At 40.0% G+C, this 19,986-nt stretch overlaps 1 protein-coding gene across 1 annotated transcript; it reads right to left on the bottom strand.

Moving 5' to 3' along the window:
- Positions 1–2,259: 2,259 nt before the first annotated feature.
- Positions 2,260–16,559, bottom strand: n4bp2 (NEDD4 binding protein 2). The gene is made up of 16 exons (XM_084715384.1): positions 16,075–16,559; positions 13,153–14,131; positions 11,867–11,991; positions 11,591–11,679; positions 11,340–11,416; positions 11,056–11,196; positions 7,351–9,995; positions 6,505–6,590; positions 6,057–6,102; positions 5,452–5,675; positions 5,235–5,359; positions 5,022–5,148; positions 4,100–4,276; positions 3,834–4,002; positions 2,813–2,936; positions 2,260–2,715 (listed from the first exon to the last, which is right to left on the bottom strand). Exons 1-16 carry the CDS (start codon positions 16,331–16,333, stop codon positions 2,670–2,672), a joined length of 5,439 nt encoding a protein of 1,812 aa, XP_084571510.1. The 5' UTR covers positions 16,334–16,559; the 3' UTR covers positions 2,260–2,669.
- Between the last annotated feature and the right edge of the window lie 3,427 nt (positions 16,560–19,986).

A 19,986-nucleotide genomic window follows, 5' to 3' on the forward strand; every position in this document is an offset into this window, starting at 1 on the left:
AAAACGCATCCGCTGCTGACAGTGTGGAGGTGTGACTGAAGTCTTCTGCTCGCCTCCCCCACAGCAGCTGTGCTTTAAAACTGAATTTTTTTTTTCACTGCTGTAGATTTGTATCATATCGTCTCAGTTTGACACAGCTGGTCCAAGTAAAAGATTTTAAAAACACTTGTTGGCCTTGTAGTAAAACAGAAAAGGACGGCTCCAGTCAGTGATCGATATAAAACCACTTCCAACTCATGATATTATGTACAGAATTTCTTATACCGTTTATTGCACAAATTATAGTCTGAAATGTTAAAGGGGACGTCCAATGTCACATGTTTTAAAAAGCTGTATTTAGTTTTGTAGCTCCTGAAGAAGCGAAACTGATAAACTGATGGCGTCACTTGAGTCAACGGTCGGTCGGGCAAAGAAACAAAATGATAATAATTATTATTATAATAAAGTAAACTAAAAACCTAAAATCATTCATTTGTTTTCTCGCAGTTCTGACTGAACACAACAGCTTTGAAAATAAAAAAAAGGATCTGGTGGTGTTGAGTTAGAAAGAATTCGGCTTACCAGACCTCTGTAGCCGATACAGATGCACCGAACTAGACCTCCTGACTAACTTCCTAACTTCTTGTGGAAAGTTTTGAAGGGGCATACATTTTGCGAAATCTGCTAGGTCAATCTTCTTTTAGGAGCAGGGCAAAAACTAAATGAAGGAGTGAATGAAATGTGATGAATACTGGTTTATGCCAGAGATTTAGTTTATGCAAAAGGGACAAATTATTTGGCATCCCTCTTGAGAATTAAAATGACTATTTTTTTTTTTATTTTCAATTGTTGAAAGTCACCAGAATGCAGGAAACAAAGTCTCTTTACTTTTGAAGACCACACTCTGCACAGCTCTCAACAAAAGCTTTTCGGGTGTTCGCTGGATCAGCAGTTCAACTTTGGAGGCCGCCAATGAGGTACAAAGGTAATGTAGTAATATAATGAGTGATGTAACTAATTACTTTTGAAAACAAATAATAAGTAAAGTATTATTACTTTTAAGTAGGTAACATTTGAAAAACTTGATTTCATCTTCACTTGTAGAAAACATATTTGTAAATAACATACAGTACATTATACTGGCCCTCTTTATTAGCCATCATTATCACCTAAAAAGGCAACAAAACATGATATCACTCCCAAACTAGCACGTCTTTTGATACATAGACTAATATCTCCTTATCAGTGTTTTCTGATGGTTTGTTTTGTTAACATGGCAGTAACAGGCTAATTCTTCTGTATGATCACTTGCAAATACATCTGCAATCCAAGCTCTTCAGTGTGAATGAACCTATAATTTATATCGTCAAAAAAATTCTAGCTTGGGCCTATAAAACTATTAAAGCCCCATTCATGTAAGAGAAAAATTAACCCACACATGAAGTCTTAAACTGTAAACATATAGAAATTTATTCCACAATACAATATTCTCCGTAAAACCATTTGAACAAATGAATAAAAAAATACAATTTTCTCTTTAGAATCCATGTGTTCGTAATATGTACAATTAGTAAAATGTCAACATTTTTGTTGCACCTTTGTGAAAAATATCACACATAAAAAAAAAAGTGATTTTAAACCTACAAAACTGATGTAGCAACCTGAGGAATACAACTGCTACAAAAGTTGGCACAGTGGGTTTAAAAAAGCCACCAGGAACAGGCTGGAAACAATCAACTGGCCTTGAAAGACAAGAAAACCTGGTTACCTGAGTTTGAATGTCAGTATATTAGCAGCTAAGCTGGGTCTGGCCATGAGGAAAAGTAAATGAACAGTTGCAGTTTGTTGGTGAGGCAGCTGTTAAGACAAAGGAGGCTGGTTGCTGCAGAGCTCACAGTGGAGGGCGTTCAAACTATTTAATGGCCTGTTGATCAGCTGAAGAGTTTCCTACTCACCTCCTGGTGAGCACACACACTGTAACACTACGACCAAGAGAAAAAAACTGTCTTCCTTCAAAGCAGATGGTAATAATAAAATACTTAAATTGTCTCAAAAAGGGACGCCACATTACTTAAAATCCTACAGAACAACCTCCAAGCTGACAGCATGCAATTATGATTCAAGTTTCATCAAATCCTTACCATACGCCTCAACATTTCTCCAGATTAGCAAATGTTCAAATAATTAAACACCACCTAAAACACAGGGGCTTTTCATACTATTTAAAATGCATAAAGCAGAACACATCACACTATAAAACTTTTTTAAATATAAAATGAACACAAAATGCAGTTTGTTTTTTATGCTGATGCAGTTACCTTTCATTATGACAGAAGAAAATATGTTCTTATTAAGATCAAAATTACAATTAAGATCTTAACTAAAATTAACTTCAACTTTACCTAGTTTAAGATGAAATTAAATCACTAGCGGCCATATGGATGATGGAAAAAGGGGATGAGCAGAAAAAAACAGTACTAAAACTGACAGACAGACATAAGAAACAAGGAGGCTGTATGTACCATACTGTGTATACTGTAATAACTGTATAAGAGGCGTTGCAGAAGGAAAGAGAGAGAGAGGGAGAGGGAGAGAGAGAGAGAGAGAGAGAGAGAGAGAGAGAGAGAGAGAGAGAGTATGTGTGTGTGTTGTTCTCCATAGCAGCTTGAATCCAATAAACCAGTTTCTTCTCACTTCAAAGAGACTAACACGAGACCTGGCTTTGGCTCAGTGAACCTGAGAGATGAAGAGATAAAGGAGAGAAGGTGGGCGAGGACGAACACATTATGCATGTGTGTTTCGCATTTGTTAGTGTGTGTGTGTGTGTGTGTACCTGTAGTGTTTGTTGGTGAGGTAGTCTATAACGGCGGGGCGGATGCGGGCCACGCCCCCCTGGCTGTGGTTCCCTCTTCCTGTGATGACAGAGAGCTGAGGTCGACACAGACCCTGCTCACAGTCTACAAAGAAAGAGGCCAAAGAAGAACAAACGCACACACACACACACACACACACACACACACACACACACACACACACACACACACACACAGAACACGCTTAACAGGAGCAGTGAGCACACACTTTGAGAGGGGCAGGAACACAAACTTCTGCAAGCGTACTTGTTAGATGTTCTGATCCTTCATATGATTAAGGTGCAACAGTGTCACGACAGAGACACATCACCATTTAACAAACCCACCCAGCACCCACAAAGCTCAGAAACAGAATCGACCCACTGCCTGTGATTATTTCAAAATCAATTCTCGACACAACCTGTTGTTATTATGTAAGATTTACGGCTGGACCCTTTCCCATAATCAAAGAGGCTACAGGCTCAGTCAGTAGCCATGTTTTTACCCAAATGTGTCGCAAATTTCAAGTACATCAGTACAACAAAATGCTTATTTCCATCTACTACCTTTGCGCAAATATTGGAAGTTGGTTTATCATGATGAGCAGTAGATGGTGACATTTCTCCAGTCAGAAACCATTATGCATTGCAGAAGAAGGTGGTGAATCAAGACAAAGTTCTTAAACGAGCACCTCAGACCCTCTTCAACAGTTGTGAAAACATACTGTAACATTGTTCATCAGCTTGATCCTTCATAGCTTTTACCAAATTTTATGAAAGTTGTTTAAAAACATGACTTTGAACTGTTGACATGTTTCATAAGTCAGCTACAGACAATCACACATTGGTGCTGCAAAACATGTTTCAATACATACTATTTGAGGATACCTGGAATCGAATACACTGTATATTTTTAGTCTACCTTTAAGATGCCAAAATGTTCTCTCTCATCTTCCTTCTGTAGTCATACTAAATGTATACAGTACAACATATTGTTCATTACCTGTGGTTTTGTCCTGTAAGACCTGGGCCAGATGCTCCAGAGCCTCGTCTACATGCAGCCCATGGAGGTCCAGGATATTATTCGGCAGCAGTGATGAGTTGACTCTCTCAAAAATCTGAACTGCTGCACGGTGATTGGCCTCACGCATCCGCTTTCCATGCAGGTGTCCCTATGAAAGAGGTGAATGAAATTAATTTACTTTCAGCTTTGAAAGTTAGAAACTCTTCACAGGTGAAAATATGAAAGTAAAACATTCATTTCCTCACCTTCTGTGCATAAAATGAGGCCACATCTTTGCGACCCTGCTTGAAGGCCTCAGCAGCCTTGGAGAAACATTCAAGCTGTCGGGTTCTCTGTAGGTTCGCCTCAGCCCTGAAGTCCTCATACTCTGGGTCCTCCGTATCCTGATAGTCCAGTATGACTGACTCTGGGGGCTTCTGCCTCTGACAAATTCAAAGGGACAGAGTGATACTGACTAATCAGCTAAGGCAAAAAATGTGAAACTGTGAAATACAGAACAGTATATAATTGTTACAGTTATTAAATGTATTTGCTATTTTAGGGGTGTATCTTTCTCAGTAGTAATACAGTTTTGGATTGTAGGTGAACTCTTCCTATATATCTTGTATCATAAAATTTCCTGCATGGTGATTCCATCATTGTCAAAATATATTTTGATAGTATGGTGAATTAATGATAAATGCTAAAAGGGTGGTGAGGAAAAAAATGAAGTCACAGAGGTCAAGCGATACGTGTTATACAGTACATCAGACCATTTGTTCCCAAAGGGTTCTCTTCCCACTCAGGCAGCAACAAAAGTCACAGCGGTGCTCTGAGGCTGTCAGAATTAGATTTGTACATGTAAACTACAATCACAATTTACACAAAAGTCTGTGTACAAAACTTTTTTTTTTGTCCTCACTCAAAAATATCGTAGGAGGCTGCTTAGTAGGCCAAACTTCTGTGACCTGTCAAGCCTACTCTGTGGCTTGATAAAAGAAAAAAAATGTTTAGTTTACATTTTTTCTAGTAAAAAGACTGCTAGGCTAAATAAACTTGTAAATTAATGATATGTATGATGTAAAGGTCTTTTGACTGCTGCCTAGTAGTACATAGCATTTCTGTGCCACAAATATGCATGTGCTCTGTTCCACTGTTTGTTTGCTCTCTGCCTGTATTTATGAATACCTTTTCCCTCTCCTTGCTGGCTGCTCTGTGGCGGTCAGACAAAGGTACCTCTGGGGCAACCACTGTCTTGACAGGCTCCTCGTCCAGTAGAGAGCGAAGAAACAGCTCTGTCTGGGTCAGGCTGTAACTATAAACACATTTAGAAATATAGACCAGTGCTTCAACACACATGATACATATATTTTGGCTACAGTCTCAAAGTTGTTTTCTCACTTGTGGTCTCTGAAGATGTCCTGGAGGAAATGTCTGTCTATGGTGGGAAACAGGGAGTACAGTTGGCTCTCTTTCAACAGAGTGGATCCATCACGCTGGTCGAGGTCTGCACGACTTTGTCTCATCTGAAAGGTGTTAGATCAAACCAGGAGAATATTATTCAGGATGTTTGTGTGAGAAAATACTTCAGCCTATAGGTGCATTAGGTGTGAGTTACCTTTTCCTTGGTTTCCTGCAAAGCCTGCTCCTCCTTTATAATATCTCTAAGAGAGATGTGTGGGCGGGAGACATTCCAGTGGTCCATGAATGGCATCTGATTACGGGCATCTGACTGGCTGTCCATTGCCGTGTAACCATCTGCACTGATCAGGAAATGTGCTGGCTGTGTCCGGTCTTGTTGTCCAGGTTTGGCCATCTGTGACTCACCCCAGTGTGCTGAACCTACAAATTCAAATGTAAACAATCAGTGGTTATGAAACAAAAAGATGTTATGACATGAAAATGATGCTGCCAGTAGTAACTGTTTGAAAGGGTCAATACTGTAATCCTGTAAACTCCCCCCATTAATGATTATGCTTTTTAATTCAGAGTAAAACAAAAAAAAAGCAACATATGTATGGATCAGATTCAGCAACAACTTAACTGAGAATACAGACTGAGCAGTTTTTATGTGTATACATTTGTGTGAATTTCTGTATATGCAAGTATGTATTTAACACACATAGGCTGAGCAAATACATGCTGCCATTATCATTCTGTGATGCTGCATGGACTTTCAGCTTGTGCCTAAGTGTGGTCGTGTGTTTGTGTGTAGGAACTTACTTTCCTGAAGCAAATGAAAGCAAAGAGTTGCTTGTCTCTGCTTTTCCTGTAAAACAGCATTTACAGTCAAATTAATGAAAAGATACCCACTTACAACAAATCAGGGCATCACAGTCGTTTTAAAATTGCTGGTAAAATATTGCTGCTAGATATTAAATAGTAAATGTTCATTTTGGTCCAGGGGCAGCAGATACAAGTTGTGATCACAACATTGACAACTCCTGAGGGAAATATCTGACACTTTGGCTGCTAAATGCCCCACTATGTTCACCAGCTAGTCACTTACTATATCTGTAGTTTTGCGCTGAGCAGGTAGTATATAGTGGGGTTTTGCTGCTTATTCACTGTTAAAAGCTGCCTGCTGGGGCCAAAAATGGCACTATGAAGTTGTGGAGCAGACCGCTAAACAAGCGAGCTGAAACAATTACAGCCTCTTAAAGGAGCTCACCTGAATGGTTTCTTTCCACTTCTGGTGAAGTAGTTTAGCCAGGTTCAGGTCCATCTGCACTGCACAGTCATCAGCAGAGCATGTACCTAAATATTTTGGACCAGAGAGAATAGATGTCCTTTGGTCAATTCTGAATACCAGTGGAAGATAAAAAAATATATATATTTTCATTGGTTCAGCAATTCAACCCCACTTCAGATGGCAGAATCTGGACTCCCACATTTTGCAGCTACTCACCAGGTGTAGAGCTGTTAAAGAACTTAAATTTCTATTACACTTATTTCAATTCTTTATAAAACTAGTACATTATTTTTGGTTGAATGCAACCCCATGAATACTTTCGAGATAGACTGTCTGAGAGTGTGTGTGCCATTATCCTCAATTCAAATGTGAAAATACAAGCATCTAATCCTCTGAGTCAATGTATATATTGTCAAAATTACAAGTTAGACAAAAAAAACAATGACTGATTGAGTTAAAGAACATTTACATTCATTAAAGTCATTAAGACTGCAGAATTATTATCGTGGTTCTCTGTTTAATAGTTTATACTTGCTTTTTAAATAAACATATTAATGCCATCCTGTCAAATAAAACACAAATACAAAAAGCCTAAAGAGTGTAAAAGAATAACGGGCATTTGAAGTCAACTGTTAACAAAGATATGTACAAGCATTTGCACTTAGAGTGAATTTTAGACTATACTTACAGCATTCAATTAATAAATATTTAAGACTATGTAATAATTTTAGGGTATTTTAATAGTACATGTGAATTTAAGACATTTTAAGACTTTTTAATAACCTGTAGCCATCCTGGACAGTGTGACACCTGCTTGTTAGTTACCTGGGTCGACTCCTACAGGACCAAATAGTTCAGTCAGTTGCAGCGCCACCTCAGTGGGTAGTTTCAGCTCCACACTCTGAATGTCTAGGGGTCGTCTCCTTCTCTCCTCCATGCGCCCCCTCTGAGTCCTCTCCTCCTCTTTCTGTCTTTCCTCTCGCTCCAGCTCATCTAGCTCAGCCTGCAGCAGCCGGTGGACTTTGTCCATGCTTGCAATCTCTTCCTCGATGTCAACTCTTGACTCTTCAATTATAACTCCATCATCAAAGCTTCCACCCCAAGCGCCGCCCTCTAGGTCAGCTTCTGATGCCACTTTATGTTCAGTGTCACCACATTTTTCTCCTTTGCTTGCAGCTTGAGGATGTTCTGTTTGAGGAGCTTTTTCTAACTGTGCGGTTGTATCAGGATGATCTTTGCTTCTATTTGGAACAGCTACACCTCCAAAGCATAGCATATCAGCATTATTGGAGCTCTCACCCACCTCTGCCCCACAAATTGATTCCTGAGTCCCCTCTTCAAATCCAGCTGGCTGATTTTCAGGCTCATTCAACACATTAGGACGTAACCTAGTTTCTACAGCCTCGCCTAAAGCTCCACACAGACCATATGCGTTATGGTTCTCTCCACCACTGGCACCATCCTCCTCTTCTCTCTCACCATCCTCGTCTTTGAAGAACCTCTCTCCAGAGTCCAGCAGCAGGTTGGTGGTCCATTCTAGGTCCTGATGGCATTTGTCATACAGATCTTCTAATGTATCAAAACTAACCAGTTTAAAATGACGGCTAAGAATGCGCAGACTCTCAAGTCGATCTTGAGTTGCTCCAAGCTCTTTCTCTTCCACCTGTGTACCTTTCTCATGCACCACACGGTAGGGCACCTCTCTGTGGCCAGATGGGTGCACTGCGACTGCTGCAGAAACGACAGATGACACCTCCGGCAAAAAGCGAGAAGAGTCGGCAGACAGGACAGCACTGCAAGCGGAGACGACTGCTTTATCAGGGCTGTCTTGACAATTCAGTCGCCACAGAAGGGCAAAGTCTTGAGGTTCTGTCTGCGTGGGGCGGCCCTCATCTACCAGAGCAGGAGGGGAGAGAGGCTGAAGGTGTGCCTCAGATTTGGACTTAGTGAACAGATCAAAATCTGGTTCAAGGTTAAGGCTGGTGGGTTTAAAGTTAGGTTCCATATCTCCATTTGTGCTATTCTGACTACCGTTTATATTTTGGGCAGCGGTATTAGGACATTCAAGAGTATTCAGAGAAGAAGCAGGGCAGTTTTGGGTGAAGGTGAGAGCTAGTTTGCACTGTTTCCCCAATCTACGACTCTGACGCTGCCTTCTCTCCTGACTGCCTCCACTGAAAGCACCACTCTCTCCTTCCACAGAGCTGTCACACACAGGACTCTGACACACTTCACTAATATGAGTGCCATCAGCCTCAACTCTTGTCTCTGTGCCATATTCTGTGTAGTCATTTATGTCAGTACAAGTCTCTGTACCAACCTCAAAATTACAGCGTCCCACACCATCATGGCATACATTTGCCTCCACAGTTTTGGAGATATTTAGCGAATCAGAGATGAGACCTAAAAAGGGATTTGCTACATTATCGTCCCCTCCTGTGGTACTACTTGCTTCATTTTGAGCTTTAAATATCTCCCAATGATCAATTCTCGATTCCCTGACCTTACAAGACTCAGCTTTCTTCCAGTCTAACACACAGTCGGGTAATTCACCTCTGCTGCTATTAACCCTGTTCATGTTTTCTTCTCCCTGCTCACTGTTACATCTACTGCCACCTGTCTTTTTTTCATTCTCAAATTCCACTCCAGAGCTCGGGGAAATAGAGGACGAGCGGGATGAGCCAGTCTGAATGTCAGCTACACCTGTCTGAATAAGATCAAGGAGCTTCTGAAACTCTGCTACATTCGGTTCAGACTGAGTTTTCATTTTGTTTTCGTTGGCTTCTTGAGACACACCTTCATCTGCCTTACCATTTCCTACTTTATACCTTTCTCTCCTCCTCACCTGTCGCTGCTCGAGGGACCCTTCAGAGGGCCAGTCCCCTACGAAATCCAACATCTCAGGCATTCCTTTCTCTCCTCTATCCCTCACCATCTGAACCCCTTCTGCTTCCTCTTCCTTTGTCTTTTTGTTCTCCGTTGCCTCGCTCTGTGATTGGTTAGTGTCTTTTACCAGATCTGCGATCTCCAACCTCTCAAAACCAGACCTCCTGCTTGGCCTTTCTCTCCTCACTCTTTGTCCAATAGACTCAGAAAAAGCCACAGGCGTTTCATCCCCACAATGATCTTCATTCATCACCGATTCCACAATACAGTCAGGGATTCTCTGATCTCCTATTGGATGATTCAAATCTAAGTGGGTATCCAACTCAGAGTCTAATTCTCCCAAATCAATGTCATCGCTCCCATCGGACATTTCAGGGTTTTCCGCAAGTCTTACAGTAGGCTGGAAATTGAGGGACTCAGTAGATTTGTGGGCGCCATCCTCAGTCATTCCCATCTCACTAGAACGACCGATAGATGAGACGTCAGGGAGGGAGGAGAAGAGCTGTGGGCGGGAATTCTTACACCCCTCAGTCAATCCAGGCGGACCTACAAGGTCAGGACAGGGTGCTTCAGAGGACACTGGCCTAGAGAAAACAAGAGAGATATGAATGATACAATGAACATCAGTAATGATGAGGGCAAAGTAGCTAAATTAATCCAGATTTATCCAATAATTTGAATTATTCGTGTTCATTAGATATGCATAAATATACATATTTATTTGAACCACAATAGGGCATTTCTTTTCATACCAGTTAATATTTAGTCTTATTATGGTTGGGGAAAAAATCAATTAAGCTTATTATTGTGATATTAGCTTGGCAATACTGTATCAAAAAAAAATATAAGTTACTAATACTGCAAATGTGAATTAAACTTTGGGGTATAAGAATCATTAGATCAAGTGCTTTTTCATTCCACTAGATGGTGCTGAGGTTTTTTCTGGTGAGGTCAGCAAAGGTCACTGTCAGCAGAACTGGCAGGTTTTTATGACAGTGTTGGTCAGTCTGTCTGCTTAACAACCCCATTTTGTTGCAATAAAAATTATTTAAGTGAGAAAACTTTATCTGTATAAAGCATGATGATAAAGCTTTCCTTTAGGGAAATAACTTGCAGTTGGAAAAAAGGGAATAAATCACAATATATCATAATTTATATATTTCTGAGTCAAACAGGACAGGCAGGAGGGACAGAACGATGGGAGACATTTGACTGGATCAGTGAAAGTGTGCATGGGTGTACCGTGCTATTACTAACTAGCTAACTACTGAGGCTTAGCTCTGTGGCGCTCAGAGTTGATGATTGATTGACAGGTGGCTGTCATATTATTGGTTGAGTATGGTTGGTTCAGGCCTGTGTAAGAACATGTCATATTTTATAAGGATACATTAAAAGTGACTTTTTTGTTGCTGTTTTTTGGGGGAAAAAAAGTGGAAAAAGTGCACAATATGACCAATGATGTGATCTAAAGGGTTAAAAAAAATCATATGATATGGACTTTAAGGCAACAGAAAGAAATGTAAAATGGATTATTCTAATATATATAGCTAATTAAATGCAATCTGAGTTGCAACTGGATCATATTTATCCAAACACAATGTGGTCGATAATAGGTAAAACCCAAGGTAAATTAGCAGTACTCACAGTGGGTTTCTGTTCTCCAGAAAGAGGCGCTGTTTGAACTCAGGCATCTCTGAACCCATGATGGACTGGACTGAGACAAAGCGCTCATAACCATTAAGCATGCGTCTGATTGTTTCCACTGGCACATCATGTGTTGTACGTCTGCACATGGACAAATAAAAACAGATACATACAGACATAAAAGTGAGTCCAAGAGTCCAAACAGTATTTTGTATATGTATGTGTATAAAGGTCATTTAGGTGACATGATTCTACCTCTACCGTAATTCCTCTTTCTCTCTCACCTCTGCAGTTCTTTTGGCTTGTTCTTCCACCAAGTGTCCGGCTCTCGGAACAGCACCTTGTATCCATGTTTCAGTGCCTAGAACAGATAGGGGACCAACAGGACTCAAACCTAACCCATTTACAGTGTCATTAATGAGATGATATTAAAGAGGAGGTTCATGAATCTCTTCTCCAGACCAATTAGTGCTACAGCAGAATCAGTTGGCCACTTGAGACCCGTGCTTTATGTATTGCAGACAAGCTGACTGACCTGAACAACATATGGTCTCATCTCCCATCCCTGCATGTTGGTGTTGTCAATGATGATAGGATTAGCACCTCTTTCAAAAGCCTCCTTGGCTATAGAACAAAGTTATCACAAGAAGACAGACCAAGAGAAGCAAACAATGTTGTTTTAGTGCAACTGGGGTTAAAAAAAACAGCACTTAAAGAAAACAATGCCAATCAATTACAAAGATAAACAACCACTGTAGTTTGCAAAGGAATTTTGATTTCTTCTTATCAAAACTATACATGTGTCCTTTACCTCGTTTATGGTTCCACTCATGGGCCTCCCCCAGAATAGAGGGGTCAAACTGATATTCTCCATTACGAATGAAATAGTCATCAGTGGACAGTCTTACTCCCCCTGGGTTATGCTCAACCAAAGCTCTGCAGAAAAACATACGCATGCACGCGCATGCACACACACACACACACACACACACACACACACACACACACACACACACACACACACACACACACACACACACACACACACACAAACAGAGAGAGAGAGAGAGAGAGAGAGAGATAAAGACAGCTCCATGAGTCTTGTGCAACAGTGGCTGTTAGTGTGTCTACATTTATCTCTGCTATCTTCATAGAATACTACTTTTTAAAAAAAGTTACTAGTTTCAACATTAACACTGGCCATCTGCGCTAAATTAACATGCCTAAAACAAAATAAACAACTACAACAGCCAAAAGGAACATGCTGAAGTTGAGGGAAAAAATGCAATCACAGTCACTAAAAACTGCAAACATATCAACTTTAACCAGACTGTTTGCCAGTATTTATACATTACTCAATCTCAGCAACCTTTTTCCTAAAATATGTCTTTTCATTATCTAGATGCTTTTTGCACAAGCAAGTTTTAAAAAAAATAATTTACACAGCACTTTTTAAAACATATGTTACAAAATATTTTACAGGACAAGGACAAAGGAAAATGAAATATTATAAGACCACAGTCTTTATTGCCTGAAATGTGGCTTGTAGCATAGCAAAACCGAAGAGTGCTCAGTGAAAAGACAAAAAAGATCTTTATCTTCTTTTTTGTGTGCTTAGGACTTTTTTTTCTTTTGCCACAGTTATTAAAGAGGAATTGCTTTTTTATACTTGTATTGTATCATATGCTAGATTGCCTTCCTGTTCACAGCATTATCAGCTTAAGTTTTCAGCCTTGACCTCGGCACTGCCAGAAGTCTGGTGTAAGGACTTGTGGTCCCTCACAGCAGTAAGCGGTGTTTGACCGTATTGCTGTGTATGTCAAAACTCAAATTTTAAAATCAAAAGCTCAATAACAAGCCAACAAAACAGGAGTGAACAATCATGTTACAAAATGTGCCTGCAATGTCTTGGCTTGATAGAGATAAAAACAAGCCAAATGAGTTTTTTCCAGTAAATGGCTGTGTCTTACTGGCATGCAACCAAGTCTCCACTCTGCTGGCTCTAGCTGTGATGTAACCACAAAAGTGCACTCCTAAACAGCATATGCTGCTTGAGAGCATAGCATATTGCTATTCAGAGTATCACAACATTCTTACCTTGCCATGGTTGACTTGCCAGATCCTGGAGCACCACGTAGCAGCACCAGGACCTTCCCTTCCAAACGAAGCCTGCTGTGCTGGCCTGGAGGATAAGGAGCAGGCTGGGCCCAGGACTTTGGGATGGTAGCAGAAGGTCTGAGAGGTGCTTGACTGACACGTCCCTGACTCAGCCAGGTGGATGCATGTCTGGGTTGGCTGGGCCAGCTGGGAGGCGTCTGGGCCACAGGGGTAATGAAAGCTGGCCCCTGGTTTCCATGGATACTGGGGAAAAACATTGGTGCCTGCACGTTCCAGGTTGGTGGAATGTAGCCGAGCGGCTCCTGATTCAACTTAGATCTGGCCCCTCCATCAGTCACTTTAGAGGCCATGACCCCAGCCTTGTCTGACAGAGTGTGTGATGGGTCTTGCTTTTTATACACCTGGAAAGCTGAGGGACGTCCTGAAGCTGCCAGGTCCAAAGGAGGTTTCGGCTTGTCTGCAGGTGTCTCTCCCATCAGATGTGTGAAATCCACCATCGATTGCTGCTTCACAGCTGGCTCATCATCCCACGTGCTGAGCTGATCTAGTGGAGAGGAAGCTCCAGAAGAGTGGGCCACCTGGCCACCAGAGATTTCTCTAGATTCAGGCTGCAGACTGGACTGAAGCAGCTCAGGCAGGGCCTGCTGTGGTGGTGGGGGGAAAGAGGATGAATATTGGCTGCCGTGGTGCTCATCCTTAATGTCTTGCTGTCTGGTTAGTGTCTCCAGCTCCTGATCAACTAATAGGTCCAACTCTTCTGTCAGTATATTGGTGGAGGGTGGAGAGGAGGGCAGCTGCGCTGGTCTGGAGGAGTCTGGCTCTGGTCTAGGTTCAGAAAAGTGGTCAGGGCTGAGCAGGGCTGCGGCCGTTCGCTCAAAGCCGGAGACAGGAGAAGGTACAGGGGCTGCACCTTCAGCAGCCACAGACAGCTCTAACAGAGAGTCCATTGCATTTTCAACTACGACGCAAAGAGAGAAAACACAGACACCAAGAAAAAGAAAAGTCAGTCAAGTTTAACCCCTCCAACTCATGGTTCCATGTTTTGATACATGACTCAAATAGAGCAAAGTAAAAATGAAGTGGCTAAAACAAAAAAATAATCAAATATGAATAAACAATACAAGCCATACCCTAGAAATGCTGTCAACACATCAGCCAACAATGATGAATACTATTTCATACATACTATTACAGGGACATGAATACCACAGCACCACTGGTAACATGGGAATTAAGGATGTGAGAGGCCTAGGGATAAGTGCCATTACAGAACCTGACTGTCCTACTCCTAATACTTTTCAGTGTTATAAATAAATAATAAATATTTATAAAATATAATAAAATTATAACTTTTTAAAATTTTCTGTAATGGGAATTATTAACTTGCCACTAAGGATGGGTATCAAGAATGAGTATTTCAAATGCTTTCAATAGTAATTCCATGCAGTATCGATACGCTGGTGCCAGCCATACTTTCTCTTCTCACCAGCAGAGTTCACAAACACATTGCAGCAGTGTCCTCATAGAACCACCTTCTCTGACTATGGTCAGAAGTTAATTAAATTAGATGCTATGTTTAATACACAGTAGTATTAACATAAAATTATTTAAATTACTACTCTTAGGAATTATGTTGTTATTTTTACAAGCCTGGTCTAAAGAGGAAAAAACATTTTTTTATAGACATACATTTCTTGTTGCCATGTTATACCCTTGTCAGATTGTATGTCTAAATAAAAAGCTAGTTTTATATTCTCAGTCTTCATTATTTTTACCTGTGGTATCATTAGTAGTATTGAATAGATATTTTTCAAGGTAATGTGTTAAAGTTAATTCTTGAAAATACTATATAATCTTTTTGTTAACAGTTCACATGCAAAGATTTGTGGCAGTGTTTAACCTATCTTCAGCCATTTGACTTTTCTATTCTTATGTAACAACAACAAAGGGAGACAGGAGGAAGTAAGCACATATCTTTCCTTTGCTCAGATTGCACATTAAGTAGTGCATGCTGTTGGATGTTACAGGGATTGTGATAAATGCAAATGCAAATCCCATTTTTCTGATTGCATAAAAAAGTGAACTTTCTTTTACTAAGATTTTATGCAAATGAGGGTGTATTCTTTATACTATGAGTTTTCCTAAAACTTCTTTAGAAAACTGCCTTAGGAGCAGTAACATAATATATGCCAAAATAGTGAATCATAAATCCCCTGTATCAAATGTATCAAATCACCTGATTCTTTTTGATACACAGCCCTTGTAATCAGTATCAGTATCTATATTAATATCAATAAATCCTGACAATACCCATCACCACCATCCTTGCAACTCAGTTTCAAAATACCTCCACTGTCACACCTGCTCTTTATACAGTAAACCTGACATTAGAGATGAGTGCAAAGCAGGTATCTTATACCAAGAAGCACGTGTCTTTATGCAATTTTGTTAACTCTTGTTAACTATAGTGCCCCTGCTTTGGAACAGCCTCTCACTATTCTATCAGTGGAAATGCAGGATTTTTTAAAACAACTATTGCTATTTCTGTTTTTATTCTGCTTTACTGACTTGAAAATCACTTGGTGCTGGAAGCCCACTCAAAGTCACTGACACACAACGCACATGCGGTATCAGTCATGTGTATTGGGGACTGATATATAACCAGTGACATTACAACAGGTGGAAAAGTGCATGGGTTAGTGAACCAAGTAAGCATAGGTTCCGTTTTAGATAACTTCTGATACTGTCAATAATACACATGGTACCCCCACTATAAAGGAAACTAATGCACTGCTAACTAACAAGCTACCCAGCTAACTGATTAGCATTACAGTAAATAAGTTAGCATTCCCGAGAGTCGCACAGCAGGTTGAACAGCTGGGCTTCCGTGTCCAGTGCTACCTTTAAAATCACACTCGGACAGGACGATGTAAAGAACTTCAGGGTCCAGGTGTGAGAACATCTCCTGCATGCTTTTCACGACTTTCTCTTTGAAGGAGCTGGACAGCGGCGTACTACTGGATGAAAAGTTGTTCGCCATTGCGCCGTCAAATCCCTGAGATAGTCGGTAACCCGTGTTGTTTTGGCCGAGGCTTCCCCCTTCTGGCGGCCCGCCGGGGGCTCTGGCCGGGCTGTGACCGTTCTTCTTTCTCCGTGGCATTCCGTGGCAGAGCTATAGCCGCTGGTTGCTCTCATTAGCGGCCACACGGAGCTAACTAAGTAGCTGAGAGGCTACAAACGGCTGGCCCGGAGCTGAAGACATGCTAACGCTTCTGTAGTGTCTAGTAGAGTAACTAAAGTGCAACGGCTGAAGGTTATGATATCTAACAGCACTCCAAGTGGTGGAAAACACACACCAGGAAAACTGTAACTGTTACCAGGTCCGCCAGAGACGTTAACACCGGAAATTCCGACAGTAACTCCAAAATAAAACGTTGTCCCGGCAACCTTGAACTGATATGGACGGGGGTTCCCAAACTTTTTAGATCACGGAGTTGTTAATGATTAATATGCTAATAAGAGCATAAACATTTGGATAGATTTTTTTTTCTAATATTTTATATGGATTTTCATTAAAATGAAAATAAATATACTCTGAGAAATCTGTGATGGTTTTTGGTTGTCTTTTTTTTTTTTTTTTTTTTTTTTATCAGTAATGAGCAATTAATGTCACTTACTCAAACTGTTTGACTAATTATAAAATAGGGACAAGGGAAGGGCAGGCAGGGGGGACTGTACATCTTGCACATAAAAAAAAAATAATGGACATTACAATCAACGAGTTAGACAATGTGATCAACTTTCTGGTCAACAAGAAGCAAAATCATAGCCAAGGCAAAGCATTTAATTAGCTCATTACACTATTGATTTAGATTACCCAACATGCAACTCTTGGAAACCATGCTGAATTTCATCCATTGAACCTAGAGATGGCATTTCAATAAAAGTAATAAAAGTTCATAGGACACATTACCAGGTCCAAGAAATTTCTATTAGACCAGGGATTCGTAAAGTGTGGGCAGGCTTGAAGGCACTGCAGGTAGGCTGTGAGAGGTCAAGAAAAATAAATTCCAAAATAATTTTTAAGTTTTGAAGTGGTCTTCAGCATGGGTTCTAGGGCATCTTCAGTTACTGCAAAGAGCCTCCAATTTTTTTGTTTGATTTTTTTCCCCAAAAATGTAATTTTGTCTGAAATTATATTTGAAAATATTTTATGAATGTATACAAATGGGACATCTGAGGTTAAACAGGGACTTTCAAAACATGGATACTGTTGTAAAATGCAGCTTACTTTCAGACATAGTCAGTCTCAGATCACCCTTAAAGTTACGATTTATTTGTCTTTGAAATAATACAAACTGTCTTCAGTGTGTTTTGCCAAATGAGAATAAAAATTATTTTCCTTTATGCATATCACACCACCATTTACTTATAATGTATTTTGCAATATATTAAGTAAGACAAATATCTTTTCTGTCTAATGTATCATGATTAGCAGACACATAAAGCTGATGATATGTTTTTACTGAACCTCTAAAACTGCACAGAGTGACCTAGACCTGTTTATATGCTTATATTTTCTTCTCTCTCTCTGATGATAAGAATAGGATGACTGTCAGCCAGTTCGGCCATGAAACTCAAAGCAGCACAGTCAGCTAATCATACTGAACCACATGTGGAAACAACACTGATGGGTCATGTTTCCTTCCAGCAGCCCATGATTGAACTCTGTATTATAAAGCTGCATGGCAACAATCCTGAAATGTCCCATTGACTGGAGATGACATAGAACTGAACATTATTATGTCACAGTGAAGTTGATGTTTGACCTTTGACCCTTTTGGACACCACTTGAAAAAGAGGCCCTAGGAGGTGCCAGCCAACCTGCGACGGTCACAGTGAGGTCAGGCGCTCAACAGCCGCCAGCCAGCCCCAGGAGGCGCCTTGCCTTACCTTACCTGCTTTCTTCAATTCACATTTTTATGTTTTATATTTAATTTAAGATGATTAATTTTACTGAATAAAATCTGATTTTTTTTTTGTTTTATGAAATAATTTATTTCATATTTTCCTATTTGTATCTACTTTACATATATCTGTAGCTATTCTTGTTGTAACTAATATTAGTCATAATTATCTCAGACAACATATTATGAATGTAACATAATAGCAGTCTGTATATAATCAATATTACATGATAATCTGTAAATAATCTGCATGTTTTAGACCTGAACTGCACTCAAGCACAGTACTGGAGTATCTACTTTATTGTACATCACATACATAAAACAATTTGCAGTAAGTTTTCTGTCACAAAATCCAACCTGGATTTTTATTCAACCCACTTTGACACAGATCATAGGAACAATGTAGCCTACATATATAACTGTACTTCTTTGAAATTACAATTGGGGGGCTGTGAGATTTGACAAATTCTGTGACACCCTCACCCCAACCATATTTTTTGTTTTTTGTTTTTCTGATCCAGTGCCTGAATCTGGGAACGTATTCCCATGCAAGTCTATTATCCAAAATGAATATTACAAAAGCAGATGATCTGCAGCATTCTTGAAGTAGAAGAAATTGGATAACTTTTTCAAATGTTAACAAGACCTGCAAGCAGCTTTCAATGGGTTCTAAGCAGGCTGTGAAGAAGACATTTTTAAAGCACAAGACCAGACGCTGATGACTTGAAAGATTAAAATTCAGAAGATTTTCTGAGGTAATTGCTAAAACTTGATTTTTCTGCTACCTAGCGATGTTGCTTGGTCCCCTAATTACATGCTGACCACCAGGAGTCGCTACTCTGTCAACTGATTATTTTATAAAGCAAGTGAAGGTGTTGAATTTGTTACTGCTACAAGTAGTTATGGTAGTATAGTGGTAATAACATGGATGAGATCAGTGGTAGGCTTGGGCTGTCTAAGGGGCAGGGGCTGTTTTGAAAAATCAAAAGGGCACCCGCTGTATGCAGTGGGGTACTAGTGCACCAAATGTTGTGATGTATTTATGGTGGTAAAGTTTTAACCCCTGGTTTAGATTAAAATAATTTTATAATATCACTTAAAGTACAACCACAACTACACCTTAACACATAGGGCCATGATTTTCAAAGTGGGGATGTCAAGAGGAGCCTCAAAGGAAGATGAAGGAAAAAGAAAATAAAATTGTATGTGTATAATTATAAAATATCATTTATAATGTACATATATTATTCAAAAGGCACTCCTTGCATATTAATAAAAGTAAAAAAACACATTCTGAAGTCTTTTTTTTTTTTTTTGGCATAGTATTGTCACTGGGCCCTAGCCATAAGCTAATGGTATTTGAGGAGGCCTTTGGGAACCCCTGAAATATGGAACAATTAGCTCTTTAACCATTTAGGAGCATGTAGAAGAGCATACTTCACCACGTTTTCTCCACTTGAGGGGCACCCCAGAGGGCACTTTATCATATCTACCTCAGAGGCATGCATGGATTCCAAACACGGGGGAATAAGGAGTCTACCAGTGGATAAGATGAAACAGGTTGCAGAAATTAGTGCTGATAGAGCATTATTTTACCCTTTTAAAGTATTGCAGAATTGCTACAATTATTATTTTGATTGATATTATTAGTGTTAATCTACAATATTTGTGGTTTATGCGATGCAAAATCAGATACATGTGTGAATTTATGGACAAACATGACATTTAACGAACAAATAAAAGTTGATGAGTCCTGCCGATGTCTTAAACCAACATCGTGGTAAAGGGACAGACAGTGATTTGAGTGTGCACTGCGAGCTGTTTGTTTCTGACTCCCGCCATGTAT

This window comes from Lutjanus erythropterus, chromosome 3, assembly GCF_056507025.1.
Source record: "Lutjanus erythropterus isolate fLutEry1 chromosome 3, fLutEry1.hap2, whole genome shotgun sequence".
Classification (NCBI taxonomy): Eukaryota; Metazoa; Chordata; class Actinopteri; order Lutjaniformes; family Lutjanidae; genus Lutjanus; species Lutjanus erythropterus.